The 14,346-nt window shown below is 37.0% G+C and overlaps 2 protein-coding genes across 2 annotated transcripts in view; one reads left to right on the top strand and one right to left on the bottom strand.

The window, feature by feature from the left end:
- The window catches only part of CACNA2D3 (calcium voltage-gated channel auxiliary subunit alpha2delta 3), a gene marked incomplete at its 5' end in the record, with an annotated part of 465,227 nt that overhangs the window by 381,725 nt on the left and 69,156 nt on the right, over positions 1–14,346 (top strand). The gene's annotated exons all lie outside the window — the stretch shown is intronic.
- Positions 6,371–13,559, bottom strand: LRTM1 (leucine rich repeats and transmembrane domains 1; the record flags this gene model as incomplete). Its single annotated transcript, XM_082487895.1, has 3 exons — positions 6,371–6,804; positions 9,719–10,315; positions 13,550–13,559. The coding sequence occupies 3 exons, from the start codon at positions 13,557–13,559 to the stop codon at positions 6,371–6,373; spliced, it is 1,041 nt and encodes a 346-aa protein (XP_082344021.1).

Here is a 14,346-nt window from a genome sequence, read left to right as displayed (position 1 = left end):
ACAGTTTGATTGCTTTTAACAAAAATCCTTATTATGCAAACAAGGAATATTATGTTTTCTACCGGCAAAAAAGTTGTCCCAAGTAAAGCCAGGATCTTTTCCCTTTCCAGTATTTAACTTTTCAAAGCCGATCCTTTTTATAACCAGCCCACATACAAGTTCAAGGGTTTTTTTCTCCAAACCCTGGTTAGAGAGAGATTTTTTACAAGTGTCCTCATCCATCCCCTTCATAGTTCTCCTTTTTATATCATTTTAAGAATAAATATTAGTATAAAAATAAATTCACTTATTCCGTGTTAAATATTCCTAATCAAGATGCCAAATCTTTGGTACTTTGAATGAGACAATTCGAAGATTTAAGTTCTCCTCTTTGTTTCTCATCCATAAGGTAAAGATGATATGGTAAAGATTTCATTTCATCACTAATTTGTTAAAAATGGCACGCAGTTTTGAATGTCTCTGTTCTGGCCAGAGTAAAGTGACCCTGATGATACTGCTGCTTAAGATATTTCAAACTGTGCCTTGAGACAGGAAAAGTCCAAAATCTCATGTTACTTTTAAAATACGAATCTGTCTTATTGAGGCTGGTCACATGTCAGTTTTTTAATCTTCCTGTTTGAATCAGCTTGTACAGAAAAGCAATTCGAAAGAAAGCAATTTGCATGTACAGAACAGCAATTTGAAAATTTGATTATAATTTCACGCAGGAAAATTCGCACATTTTGTCTCAAAAGAAATGGCTTTACAATACAAAAAGATGTATTCTTCATCCCCTTTTTTCCTTTTTTTTTGGTGTATTAATAACTGTATATACGTGACCTCAACACACCATTCAGGGGTTTTTTGAGTGAATTCAAACAGAGTTTGCACGCACATCTCTCTTTGAACAAGGTCCCAGAACACGCTTTGAAAAAATGACTCCAATAATTTAATCAAAAGTAGTTGGAACTACTGATATTTCTAAGAGTGACAGATATTACAAATGTTTCACAAATAGTTAAATCTGCTATTGTTACAATAGCACATAGAGTAAATACATCTGCTCTGTACTGCTTATGCTTTTTTTTCTTTTTTTATCACATGTATTACTTTGGTATGACTATGTTATTAAAAACATTCAAGCAAATGTCACTGTCATACAGAGTCCTTAAAATTTATACCATCTATAAAATTGCATTTTAGTATGAAGGCCTAAAGGAAAATGAATATGTCATCATAATGACATACCAACCAAATGTTTGAAGCGTTCTAAAATAGATGTTTTCCTTGTCAGGGAAGACAGCGATTTATTTAATCTTTACTCCACATTATAAGCTACATAAGATTATATTCAGCAGTAGCGTTTAGTAAATCCCTCAAAATGCTTTTCATGCTTTGGTGGAAAACCACTAGTTTACATTTTTCCAGAGTTTCTTGTTCATTTTGAATATTATCTTTGTATTCCTAAATTTAATATTGGTACATAGACTAATGTTTTCAGAAAAAATGAAATGTGTATTTGTACAGTTTAACGTTAGGCAACTCACAGACTTAGGTTAGGAGCCGTGACCTAGGAAACACGGTTTGTCGGTGTCGTGTGGCGAGAGGTAAGCTCCGCCACAGAATGCTTCAGAGCGTGTGGCCTCCTGCCTCTCTCCGTTGGCTGACCAGGCAATCTGAAGTTAGATGGCATATTTACACCCAGTCACACATTTTTAATCATTTATATTTGTTCTTAATTCATTTTACCATGCAGAATTAGTATGTGAAATAATCGAATAATTATTCGATTTTAAAGATTTTCTGCTAATGTTGGCTTGAGAATTTGACCCCTGGTTATCTACTTCTTGGGCTTTCCTCACCACTTTTTGTCAGAGAATCTGGAGCTCTGATGCTTGAATTAGAACAATATCCCAACGTGTATAGTAAATTGCATACAGCATTCTGCTCTTTGCTTCTGCACTTTGCTCATGGGATTTTTTGTTTGTTTGTTTGGGCTTTCGTGCTATGTAATTTGGGTATGAGGAAGATGCTTGTGATTTAATAGCAATCAGATTCTAGGGGCATTTTGCTAAATAATTCTGCTGCTAGTAAAATAAATCTCTGATTGCAGAAAAAGGCAGCAGATAAGCTGTCAAGTCCTTTTGAAAAATTCAAATAATGCTGTGCAAGTAGGAAGCTGCAATTACGTAGTATATGAATACATTAATACAAGTTTAAGTACCGCGGATTAACTAATCTATTTTCCACCCAGCAGACTGTATTTCCAAATATTAACAGTGTCTTCTCATGTGTGTTGTGTCTAGAAATGAGGATGGCGGCCTTATGCAAAAAGTTCAAGTTATAGTGTATGTAGCCCTAAAACATTGGGGGATCCCTCTAATCGGTAAGAGAGAGCAACCGCAGCTTTCATTGGAGATAGTTACACAGAATGTAGTCGTTGGTTTGTTTATTATGGGTTTCTAATTCCTACTCCATCTCCCCTGTTGTGGCTTACTGCCACATCCAGATGATGGGTGTTGCTGCCTGTCTCATCTGGGGAGCATACGGTCACATTTCGGGTAATGTAAACCCAGGACGTACCAAGACTCTCTTACGATTATTATTGCCGTGCCACTTTCAGCCAAGTCCAAGGATCGAAGTTGTAAAAGTAGGCAAGATGCTTAACTAAAGTCTGTGTGTCTTTGTCTTCTGGCCAGCAAAGATAGATGGTTGTTAGTAGGCAGCAGTTGGTATTTTTTGGTTAAAGTTGTCAGTGATAGATAAGCCATGTATAATGCCACTAAATGTTCTACTTTGATATTCAAGAAGAGGGATCCTGATGTTATTTGGCCGTTGTATTACTAGGGAATAATGAAGCTGAATTTTGACTGACTTTTTGCAAGCTCTGGATGGAAAGGCACGTGCGGCAAGCAAGTACTTTTCCGTTTAAGCTTTGTTTCTTTCAGTATAGATACTAAGGACATTTTCTGTAAAGAACAGTGGTGTATTGTAGTTTTTAATCTCTGTTCTAAATTGGAATTTTAGAAAGACTCTTTTTCTGAAAACAAAGTAGTATGGTGAGCGTCTACATGAAAGACAGGGATACAACAGTATGTGTACTTTGTCTTTGCAAATACCTTGCAGAGTAGTGCATCCTGGTATTTTGTTGACTTTGGGGGGAAGAGTGTTTTTTACAGAGATTAGAAAAAAATACGGTGCTCAATATAATACCTCTCATGAGGTTGCTGGAAAACTACAAATCTTTCTCAGGAACCATTATCTGAAAAATAAATCTGTGCAGACAACTTCTCTCAGTGGCAGATGTCTATTGGTAAGCTTTACAAATTAAGGGCAGTTCTGTGGGGAATCCCTGGATCCAGTCTTCCACTTGTTGTAGTCAATAATTGCTATGGACAATAAATTGTGCCTTTTATCTCTATTTTTCAGTAGTCAAACATTCCATTTCCTCTATTGAAAAATAAATCATTTTGCATTTATCAGTTTAAGCAGTTGAATCAATACTTTTCTCTGTTGAATATCTGCTATTAGTTTATCATCATAAATAATTGGAATTCGTTAATTGCAAAGAGTTTTGTAAATATTATAGATAGTCTTATAAACCTTAAATGAAAAATTTCTCTGGGATTTTTTTGTTTTTTTTTTTTTTTTTTTTTTCTTCCCTTAGCAAACAGCAAGTAGAAAGTATAAATCAGATTTTGCATGGATTGGCTTGCTCTACTCCCATGGCAGAGTGAACTAATGGAAATATGATATACTTTGCTTTCTGGCAGAACTCCATATCAATTTACAGCCTTATGGGTGCATGAAAATCCCTAAAGCATCTTAAATGTGACTTGGAAAGGGTTTCTTTAAATGTTGTTGTGCCCTTCATTGCCGCCTCTTTACCTTTTTTCCTTTTTTTTTTTTTTTTTTAAACTGTCTTACAGTAAGAAAAGCCTTAATTTTTTTGTTGATAAGACTGTTTTTTAAGGACTAGGAAGATGTTCTGGTTATTCCTGACTGGAAAATATCGATCCAGTTCTTGTTTTTTCTTCGCTTGAAGATATCAGAAGTGTGAACGCATTTGTGATGGAAGCTGCGTGGCTGTATCTGAGCCTATTAGAAACACTATGGGTGAAATCTCTCCAGAGGTCAGAGGTTTATTAGCTTTCATCTTAGGATCTGCAGTCTGAGTGCAAGTGTGGTTATTTTAGGTTGTCACTACAGAAAAGCACTGATTTGGCGTGGCTGTGAATTCATTTTTTGGCCCGTGGGCAATAAGAGCCTACCCTGTATTACTTCAGTCTTCTCTATCTGAAAAACTATGTCTTGCTTTGTAAAATGTTATTGCAATAAATGGACAAAAGACTAGAAAATGTATATCTGTGCACTCAAATGACTTAGCTCTGAAAACAGATTATTCATTAAACTTTACTGGATATTTAAAAAAGCAAAAAGCAAACTTGCTTCAGAGATACATCGTCAAGAGATCAAATTTAAAGAGCCTGAATATAAATATTCTAAAAATTCTGTGCTAGTGATGTCTTAGCTGAAGTAATATGCCCAATCTAGGGTGCCACATTTTAAACAAAATGTAGAAGAACTGAAAAGGTTCCAGAAAATGCAGGAAAAAAGAAGTTTGGAGAATGTGACTTTTCGGTAAAATTTGAAACAGCTTGGTTTATTTAGTTCAGGACAGAGAAGAATGATGACAGCCTAATAATAATATGAAGTACTTAGCAGTTAAAAAAAAAAAAAAAAAAGACAGGCAGTAATTAATTGTTTTCGATGTCTGCTAGATTTAGATTAAGACAGAGATGCTTAATTTTCTCTGGACATGAAAGTAACTGCAGATGCAGGAATGAGCTTTAATATTTAGGTTGCAATTATTGCTAAGTAGATAAGAGCAAGGGTTACGTGACTCCTGCCGTATAGCCCATTACTCAGTTGAAGCTGTTATTAGAATAGCTACAGAACTTCATCTTGGAATCCATCTGTTGGAAAGAGAGCGGAGGTCTCTGAATGCCACAAGACAGCTTTGTTTTGCCCTTATTGCAGACTGTCACTCAGCCGTTGTCCTCGAGTCTTCTGCCCAGTGGAATAAACTGGCAAGATTTTCACCCAAAGTTTAGGACAGATGCTAAGAAAAGCTCTTAGACTATAAGCATAGTTGATTTCTGCGTTAGTAACCCTGTCACTGGGGAGATTTTAGAAAACACGTTAAACATCCTTCACAAATAGCCTAGATGTGTTTTCTTTTGTCTTGGAGAAGGTAGGTGGAGGTGCTGATCTCCATTGGTTGCTTGAAATTAATTTCTAATAATTATTTAAAAAACACTTTTGCACATTCAAAATATTCTTTCTGTTCTAAACTTATATTGCTCAAACGGTTTTGGCTGTGATTTCCTCTGGTGGCAGAACTGCGCTGCAGAAAGATAGGGTGGACCCTTGAATGAATTCAGCTGAATGTTTTCTCTGTGAGAGAGAACGTGTAAACATGCAACTTATATTATCCTCCATACTGAAGGGCAGCACTGTGGCGGCAGCTGCATCTGCATTCATGAGATTTGCAAAATGGAACATTTGTGTGTGGATTTGGGAATAAGAGGCTTCAGAAATGTCTGTAGCAGGCATGTATGCCAGCAGGGTAGCGGGTAGTGTCTCTTCATATACGCTAGATGTGCTCTTTCCAGTGCTTGTGCTCGAAACAGTCTGGCATTTCTTCTCTCTTCAGCGTTTCCTCAGCTCTCTTCTTTCTTCCCTACTGAGTAATTTAAAAACGAAAAATCATAGTTAACAAGGTACTTCCTAGTTTCGAAGTTAGATAGTGGATGTAATTTTTAATTGCTGTCTTCTAGGACAGATTGGAAGGTGGAAAAAATGTATCTGGAAATGTTTTTAAACCACGTTTAAGTTACCAGTGGCGGTGACTATAGACTGGCCAGTTCCAAAACCGATTGTGAATTGTATTTCAGGATACGTACCAGCTATTTTAAGATCTTGAGATATAGTCAGTCATTTGTAGTTATTTGGTATTTTTCTTTGCAGAAAGCTCACTCATGTTAGCTACTGATTGTAGCTGCGCCACAACTCATGTATTGTACTAATATTACACCACCAGCAGTAATGGAAAAAGGAATACTTTAAAGTGGCTACATCAAGATTTCAGTATCTCAAACACTCAGCTTTAAATAGTGGCTTCATGCACAAAATATAAATAAACTCGTATTCTTCTCTATAAAGTCTTAATATATATTCCAAAGAATATATATATTTACATTTAAAAAAAAAAAAAGTTAAAAAGAAACAAAAAAAAGCAGTAATTTCTATTAAATCAATCCTGTTTAGATTCCAAGCTTTTTAACTGGAGCGGGGACTTTGTTTTCAAGAAACCAAAGACAAAAGTAACTCAAGCCAAGGAACTATCAAACGGCTCTTTTTCCTCAGGAGTCCCGTGCTGTCTGACCGGGGCCAAATGTTCTTTGTGGTATTTCGCAGTAATTGCAGCATAGGCACAACCATAAACAGCAGCTGCCAACATCATTAGACACACAATTCCACAGATAACTCCGGTTATTACTACAGTGGCAAGTGCATGACGCAAACTAACAGGCCTCGGCTTTGGTTTGGGTTCGCAGTTTGAACGGCTGTATTCCCCGTGGTCACCGTGATGAGAATGCTTCAGAGAACTTCTGTGCTCGTAGCTATGGTGGTGAATGCTAGCCAGGTGGACGTGAGCCGTCCTAAGAGGGCATGCCCCAAACAGCTCATAGGGAACTTTGAGGAGGTCCTTTCCCTTCCGAATCCCTGGCGTTGAGCAGATAATGCCGTCGCTTATTCCTCCTGGAAAAAAACCAACCAGAAGATTTATGGTCTTAATAGCTGGTGATCTCTGAATTACCTTAATGCAAAATTGTCAGAAGCCCGAGTATATTTATCATCAGCTTTGACTTCGTACTTTTAAATATTTATTACTGTATCTTTAAGATCTTTTCCCAGTTAGCTCAATGGTGAGATTGTTACGCTTTAGCAGAGTATTTGCAAGAAGGAATTAATCGGGAAGTTATCTGTGCTTTTATGGATGTAAAAGTAAAGCACAACAGTGATATCAAAGTAAGATGTATAAAAAAAGTCATAGATGAAAACAAAGAGGTACTGTTAACAGCAAATTCACTCCATTCAAATTCATACCATTACTTCTTTTTATAAAGAGAAATGGAAACAATATACTTAGTAAAGATTTCCCGCTCGATTCAAATATTCCATGAAATAGTCATTGTTCTGACATCATATGCTAACTGTAATGAAGCAAAGAGAAAGTTCAGTGAGTTGTATGCATGCCTGAGCAATTTCTTGAAGCAAGGCTCATGGTAAGAAAATATACAGAGGTCTAAAGGAGTTAAGATTAATCGATCTATTACCCTGCTGAAACAGTAAATTGCATGATTGCTTAGAGCCAGCTTCTGCTCTCTCCCAAAGGACTTTTTTAGTATAACGGAAAGTGAAGTAGGAAGCCTCAGTCCTGGTAAATCATGCACTTGTTTCTCAACATGTAAGAGGAACACACACTGAGCATAGCCTTCAGGTTTCTAATTAGTCCATACTCCATGACTTTACGGGTGTAGTGTCAAGGAGTCAACGAGGCTAAAACCAGTGTTTTACATGTTTTGAAAAATTAACTGATCAAATCAGCTGAATTTTCTTCCTCTTCTCTATCCAAAAGAACCCACGTTTCAGCTAAAGGCAGGCATAGAAATTTTCATCCCGAAAAGCCTTTGTCTGAGAAAGCACTGAATACAGATGGACCCAAACTGACATCTGGAGACTACTCCACAAATACTGGTGATATTTCAAGACAGAGATGAACATCCACTGTGTTAGTTTGAATGTGAATGTAGATAAAACTCCAAATCCTGCAACTGTGATCCTTTCATGGTTTTAAGTAACTCAAATATGTATACTTGGAATAGAAGACTGGCATCCCGCCTGAACCGAAACATTCTCTATAATTATTTACAAGTATGCATCAAATGTCAATTGCCTGAGCTGTATTCAGCTAAAAACACTGACATCTTTTAGAATTATATTGGACACAACAGTCAATACTTTTAAATGCAGACAGTGTGCCATCTCCAGCAGTGTTTTGTTAGGACTTGCAAGAAATATCAGTGGGGCCACAGTGCTGTTTTATCATAAGTCTACAACATAAGTAATGGGAAAGATTAATGTGCAATGTAACTAATTTTTCTTCATGTGATTCACACAAGAAATTTTAGGGAAATACAACTGTGGAAGAGAACACAGTATTTGGGCTTCCTTTAAAACTTGTTGCTAAAATGGATTTGTAAGTTCCGTGTCACTTCATTTCGGTAATCTGTGCTGTGTTCAGAAAGATGGAAGGGCATCACTGAATTTCTAAACAATGTTGGTTTTTGAAATAAACTACAATACTCATGCTGCTGGCAGAGCAATTAAGATAATCTTATATGTTTATCTTGGATCATTACATTCTTCTGCACAGAGAAGTCAGAACCCCTGCTGAAATTTGTTGTAGGGAATGGTTGCAGCATAATAGAACTAAAGCCCCGGGATGATGTAGTATTTTACCAGTCCAAAATATTAAGATTTTAATGCTGAGAGGAGTTTAGGCTTTTGTCTTTTCTAAAAGGTTGCTTCTGGCGGTGGCTTTACCTTGCTCAGAGACCATTCCTGTATTAATTGTGCCCCTGCACAGCCAGTACAGTTTTCCAGCTGAGCTCTGATGCCTGGACATGGCAATCCATTCAGTCGCAGGCAACATGGACGATCTTCACATACGCCGTGTTGCAGCGTGCTCCGTGTCGCTTCCATATACAGACAGGTAATCAGTAGTTTGATCACATGCAAACATCAAAGCCCGATTTAGAGAAAAGCAAATTGCCCTGCTGTTCTGAATTCTCGGAGTCTGAACATACCTCCTGGGAGAAAGAAATTAATTTCCTTTTATACTTAATTCCCTTAGAATTAAATCATATTCTCTTTTCTGCAGCGTAACTCATGAATATATTTAAAAGCAGGTGTGACCAAAATATGAGACTACTTTTATTTATAAAATTCACTTTTCTCTTTGTGATGGCGTTACACATTTCTGTCAGGAAATTGTCAATGAATTTAGTACCTCTTCTGGTTAACAACAAATTAGGAAACAATACTAGGCAAGAGTAAACTGGTCCAAGGTGTAACATACATTTTTAGGTAAAGTAGTCTTAAAATATTGAAGAACTACTAAGTGATAGTTTATAGAGGAATTAGAATCCCGAGTTCTCTAAAGTTAAATCAGTATTGATATCTGTCTTGATGTTTACGCTCCTGCATCGGGGAAAAACTTGTAAAAAGTAGGTTGGTTTCTAGCAAAAATATGGTGGTAGAATTAAAACAAGTGTATGTGCACAAGTATACATTATATATATATATATGCACGCACGCACTACACGTGTATTTCCAGAATGTGTCTGTACATAGTATGTATATGATTGTGTGTGTACACTTTCCGTCTTTCTCTTTGTGCTAGTATGAAGTTCCTCTAATTCCGGTTTGCTACCCGTGTTTATGAAAGCCCCTATGTTCTGACCTATGCATAAGAATATATTTCAGTGTACTTATTTGAGGGGATGGTTTAAGGTGTAGGGGTAAATTGTTAAGCCGTAGTAGTGAAGATCAGTTAGGTGCTGGTTGAGTATTCTCATGTGCATTGTATGTAAAGAGAAGAATTCCTTACCTCTGTATAAAAAGCTCTCCAGCCACAGTTTCAGGCCAAAGACATTACAATTACATTGCCAGGGATTATCTTTGAAAAGAACCACTTTCAGGTTTGGAAGTGACTCCAGCAGAACTCTTTCCATTTTCTGAAGTTTGTTATGCTTCACAGACAGCAATGTTATATTCCCTGTGCTGTTTCCAAAAGCCTCAGGCAAGCGTGTAATGCTGTTGGATGACAAGTCCAGTTCTTTTAGGTGTGGGAGGAAACTGAAAGTCCTGTTTTCTATATAATGAATCAAATTTCTGGTTAGGTTTAGAACCTGTAGATACCGCAATTTTTGGAAAGCACCTGGTGCCAAACTTGAGAGAGAATTATTAGACAAGTCTAAGATTTTGAGCAACGGTGTTCCGGTGAATGCGTTTTGGTTGATTCTCCAAATACGGTTATTCTGCAACTGGAGTATCTGAATTTCAGGAGGCAAATGGGCAGGAATTTCAGTAAATCCTCTGTTCTTGCAGTCTGCAGTCTTTGAAGCTGTATGGCATAGGCATTTGTCGGGACATCCATGAGCTGCATATATTAACAAGATGACACTCAAACCCAAAAGCCGGTTGCCTGTATCGCAAGTGAAAGAAGATTTAAAATTAATTTAAAATGTTTGTCTTTTGGCAATATACAGGTCATTAATATAGGCAAAGGATATACAGCTCCATAATAAACATTAATGTAGATAGCATAAAGAGAGTTCATTTCTTTTACAAAGCGTTAGTAAATTACAGGTCGTATTGCAGTCCTTTTATAATGCAGAATGAAGTTAGTGCTTCCACGGTCTTAAAATGAAGTACTTCCCATGGCTTTATCTTAAGTACAAATGGTTTTCCGGAGGATTTGCCATCAGCAGAGCGGTGATGTTTGAAGGGAATGCAACAGAGTTTCTAAAATTATTAAATTGGAAGGTTTCTCTTTCTGTGGTAGTAACGACTTTGAGCCATATTATGTCAGAAGAATTGCAAGTAGAACTTTTATTTTTCTGTGTTCTTACTAACTGTACTACCTAAAAATGATCAAGTTAATGTGCTGTCGAAAGAATAGCAAGCTTCAAAGATGTAGCTATAAACACGGTGAACAGGACTTTTTCAGCAATCCAGATTCTGCAGGTTTGTTCTTTAAAATATCTATGTTTATACTTATTGCTTTAATTCCCTTATCTGAATGCCAGCTGTACTTCCCATAGATACAAGTTTCTACACAATCAGCAAACATTTGTCAAGAAGCTGTTAAAAAGATAAATGAGGTGACAGGAGTACTTAGTAATATTTAGTATTTATAATTATTGTCTGCTCCCTGATGTTCAGGTCAGTTTTAACTGAGAAAAGTTATAGTTTTTACCTTTCGTATTTTGCTAGTGATCTTACTTTGAAAACAAGGTGCCACTTAAAGCTATGTTTGTACGCACAGCATGAAATATAGAAAAAATAATGAGATGATGTTGAAGAATTAGGTTTGCTTTGACTAAAGAGGGTTGGAATGATAAATCCTTTTGTACCATTGTTTTTCAGATACCTCAAATCAATTTTACTATTTACTATTTCAAAATGAAAAACGTTTTAGTTTGTTATTACTTGAAACTTTTGAAAATTGAAGAACATACTGCTTATTGACTTACAGAGATCAAACGTTATTTAGAAACAGGGATTACCATATTAAAGGAATAACACTGTATGATTATAACATTTAATATCACAAATGTATAAATGAAAGTTTTATTTTGAGACTACAATTTAAGTCACAAGCCACTCATTAATTTTCACTTGAAAATGAAATTGTATTTATATCAAAACGATACATGATCTTCTGCAGTGGCTGAATTCTACATTGTAGAATTCCCATGAAAGAATTCAGCATTCGTGCGAGCAAGGTAAGCAATGCTTTCAGTTCATTTCATTGTTCTGCAACAGTTGGCTTCAGAAACTGAGACACAGCTTCTAATGTAGAGTTCAAATAAGCACTACTTGGCAAGAAAATGCTTAGAGAACAGAAAAATTTCATTATTAATCTGAATGCTTCAATATCTCACCTTTCATTCTGCTTCGCTTGTTCTTCACCTTGCAGAAGATTCAGTCCAGTTTTCTGAATTACAACAATAACAAATACTTTGTTCTGATTCCCACTTCAAATCTATAATGTGTCCATCCAGTTTCCTTTCTGTGGGGCGGTTTTTTTTAGATGGTATCTGTGGCTTGGGTAGAAGTGCAACTATTTCTAGTGAGTTACTCCATCAGCCTTTGATTTTTTCTTTATCACAGTCTTCCCCCCTCCCCTTCCCCCATCCATTTATGACACTCGGAGACTTACTCTGCCTCTTAATCAGTCAACAGGCCATGCAAAGAGTATCTGTCAACTCTAACTGGACAGCTGTAACACACAAATAATGACCTGATAGCCTTGCCTTTTCAATTTATTTAATCTGCCTCAAATGTAGGGCACAAAAATAAAGCTGCCTTTTTAAATCCAGTATAGTTTGTGAATTCTGTCGGATTATTAGCTGGGCTGTGTCAATTTTTTTTGCAAGATCAGATGACTCTAAACATGGATTCTGGTTATCCTGGGCTGTGACTGGAGGCAGTGGAGTGTATAATATCACTACGAATAGCCCTGTGGGTTGATGACATGGTTTAGACAGTGCGTTTGTTTGCTCTTCTAGGCTTATTCATCTGACATCTCTTAGTTGTGCTGACAGGATTTTCTTGCATGGGAACACAGGACTGGTGGCTCCTTCCGTAACAATGGCATACATACTGACATGGTCAGCAAGAATAATGAAGAGATTTATTAATTTTCAAAGATATTGGGAAGAAATGGCAGATTATATTAAAATTGTACTTCATGCGTTTGGATGGTGCCTTGACTTGTCTCTTTGTTACTTCTTATAACTCATTCATACTGTATCATCTGCAACAATAAAGGCATTAATGACTTGTGACAATGAAGGAACACAAAGGTGTTTACAGGAATGAGAGATCTGGTATATAATAGATTCTTTCAAGGTCATGTAATCACTCCATCTGTTAGCTGTCCTATGGAGAGGGAAGTTGTGCAGTCAAAAGCTTTCAGACCTATTCTTATATGTAACATAGCTTTCTTGCGTTCAAATTCTGCTTTTAGGTGCTTTTGAAAAGATCACACAAAGCTCACTTGCTAGGGCAAAATTTATATGCTATAGGCAACGCTGTGGAAGTAGTCACAGAAAAGTGAGATCATCAGGTCCAAACTGCTGTTGAAAGCAGGGTCTTGCCTGAGGTTATCCAGGGTCCCGTCAAACTGTGACCTGGATATTTCCAGCAAGGGAGATTCGGTCACTTCTCTGTGCAACCTACTCCAGTGTGTAACCGTTCTCAGCCTTAATAATTCTGTCTTACGTCCAGACAGAGTTTTCCTTGAAGGATCTTGTGTCCATCACCTCTTGTCCTGTCACCATGCATCCTTTGTGAAGAAAGTAACCCCATCTTCTCTGTAGCCACCCTTTGGTTACTGAAAGTCTGTGTTTAGATCTCTGCCACCCTCACCCACAGGAGAGACCTATAATTGTTTTTATTGTATGCTTTGCTGCATTGTTTCTGACACCAGTCAAGATACCCGAAGGAACGGCGAATACTGCTGAGGAGTGAAGGGGAACGTAGAACTGACATTCGGTAAAGTAAACGTGACTGTTCATCTTGAGGATACTAGGATTATTGCTAGAAATGGCAGACCGTACTGTCCTTGACACTCCTGATGAATGACACATCATCCTGATGCAGGATGAAAGCCTGTGATTTAGTGTAGAGGCATACTGTAGATGTAGATTACCTGGTGCCATAGTCATACTAAATAACTCCGACTTTGCAAAGGGAGAAGGAGATAAGCTGAAAGAACAGCTGTAATGTACTTTAGATGAATGTCAGGTTAAAGCAAAATACTTCTCTAACCTTTGTTGCACAATACATTTATTTGCTATTTCCTTTCCCAACCCATGTATGTGCACACATATACAGACATATAAACAGACCTATCTTAAATAGTACTTGTGAATCATTTTAGTGAAGACAGAAGTAAATGGAAAAGGGCTATTATAAAATATCACCGTCCTTAGAAGTTGTAGCCTTGCTAGCTGCAGATACTCTGCTTTGCCCTTTCAAAGAACTAATTTACCTTAGGTACTTGTTGATTGAGGTGCTCTGTCCTTGCACTAACACATCCCTTATATCAATGATAGCCCTTTTCATGACTTTTGATTATACTGCAGGAGGTACTAGCTATTATGTTATTGTTTTCTTGTATGGTGAGACTTTTTCACACTTTTAAATTCTCTTTGGTATGTAAAATTTTATTTTGGCCCATGAATTCAAGGGGTTTCTTTTTTCAGTTGTTTTTCCTCCTTAACTAATATTTGCTGACGAGGTGGGCTTATAAACTCCCACAGCAGTTTGTGTCCTCTAACAGAGGGCTTAAAGCATGTCTAACTGCCTCCCTTATTTTAGGTAAGTCTTTGCTACTATAATTGTATTATTTTTAGCACACGCCATATTAAAGAGATGTTCGTAGGACAAGGTCACTGAAAGTTAAGCACTGTGGGAGGTTCAGTTCCAACAATAATGCAGAGGTTG

The sequence above is a fragment of the Vanellus vanellus genome (assembly GCF_965231255.1).
Source record: "Vanellus vanellus genome assembly, chromosome: 9".
NCBI lineage: Eukaryota > Metazoa > Chordata > Aves > Charadriiformes > Charadriidae > Vanellus > Vanellus vanellus.
The sequence above is the reverse complement of the archived record's forward strand: the minus strand, read 5'-3'. Positions and strand labels throughout refer to the sequence as shown.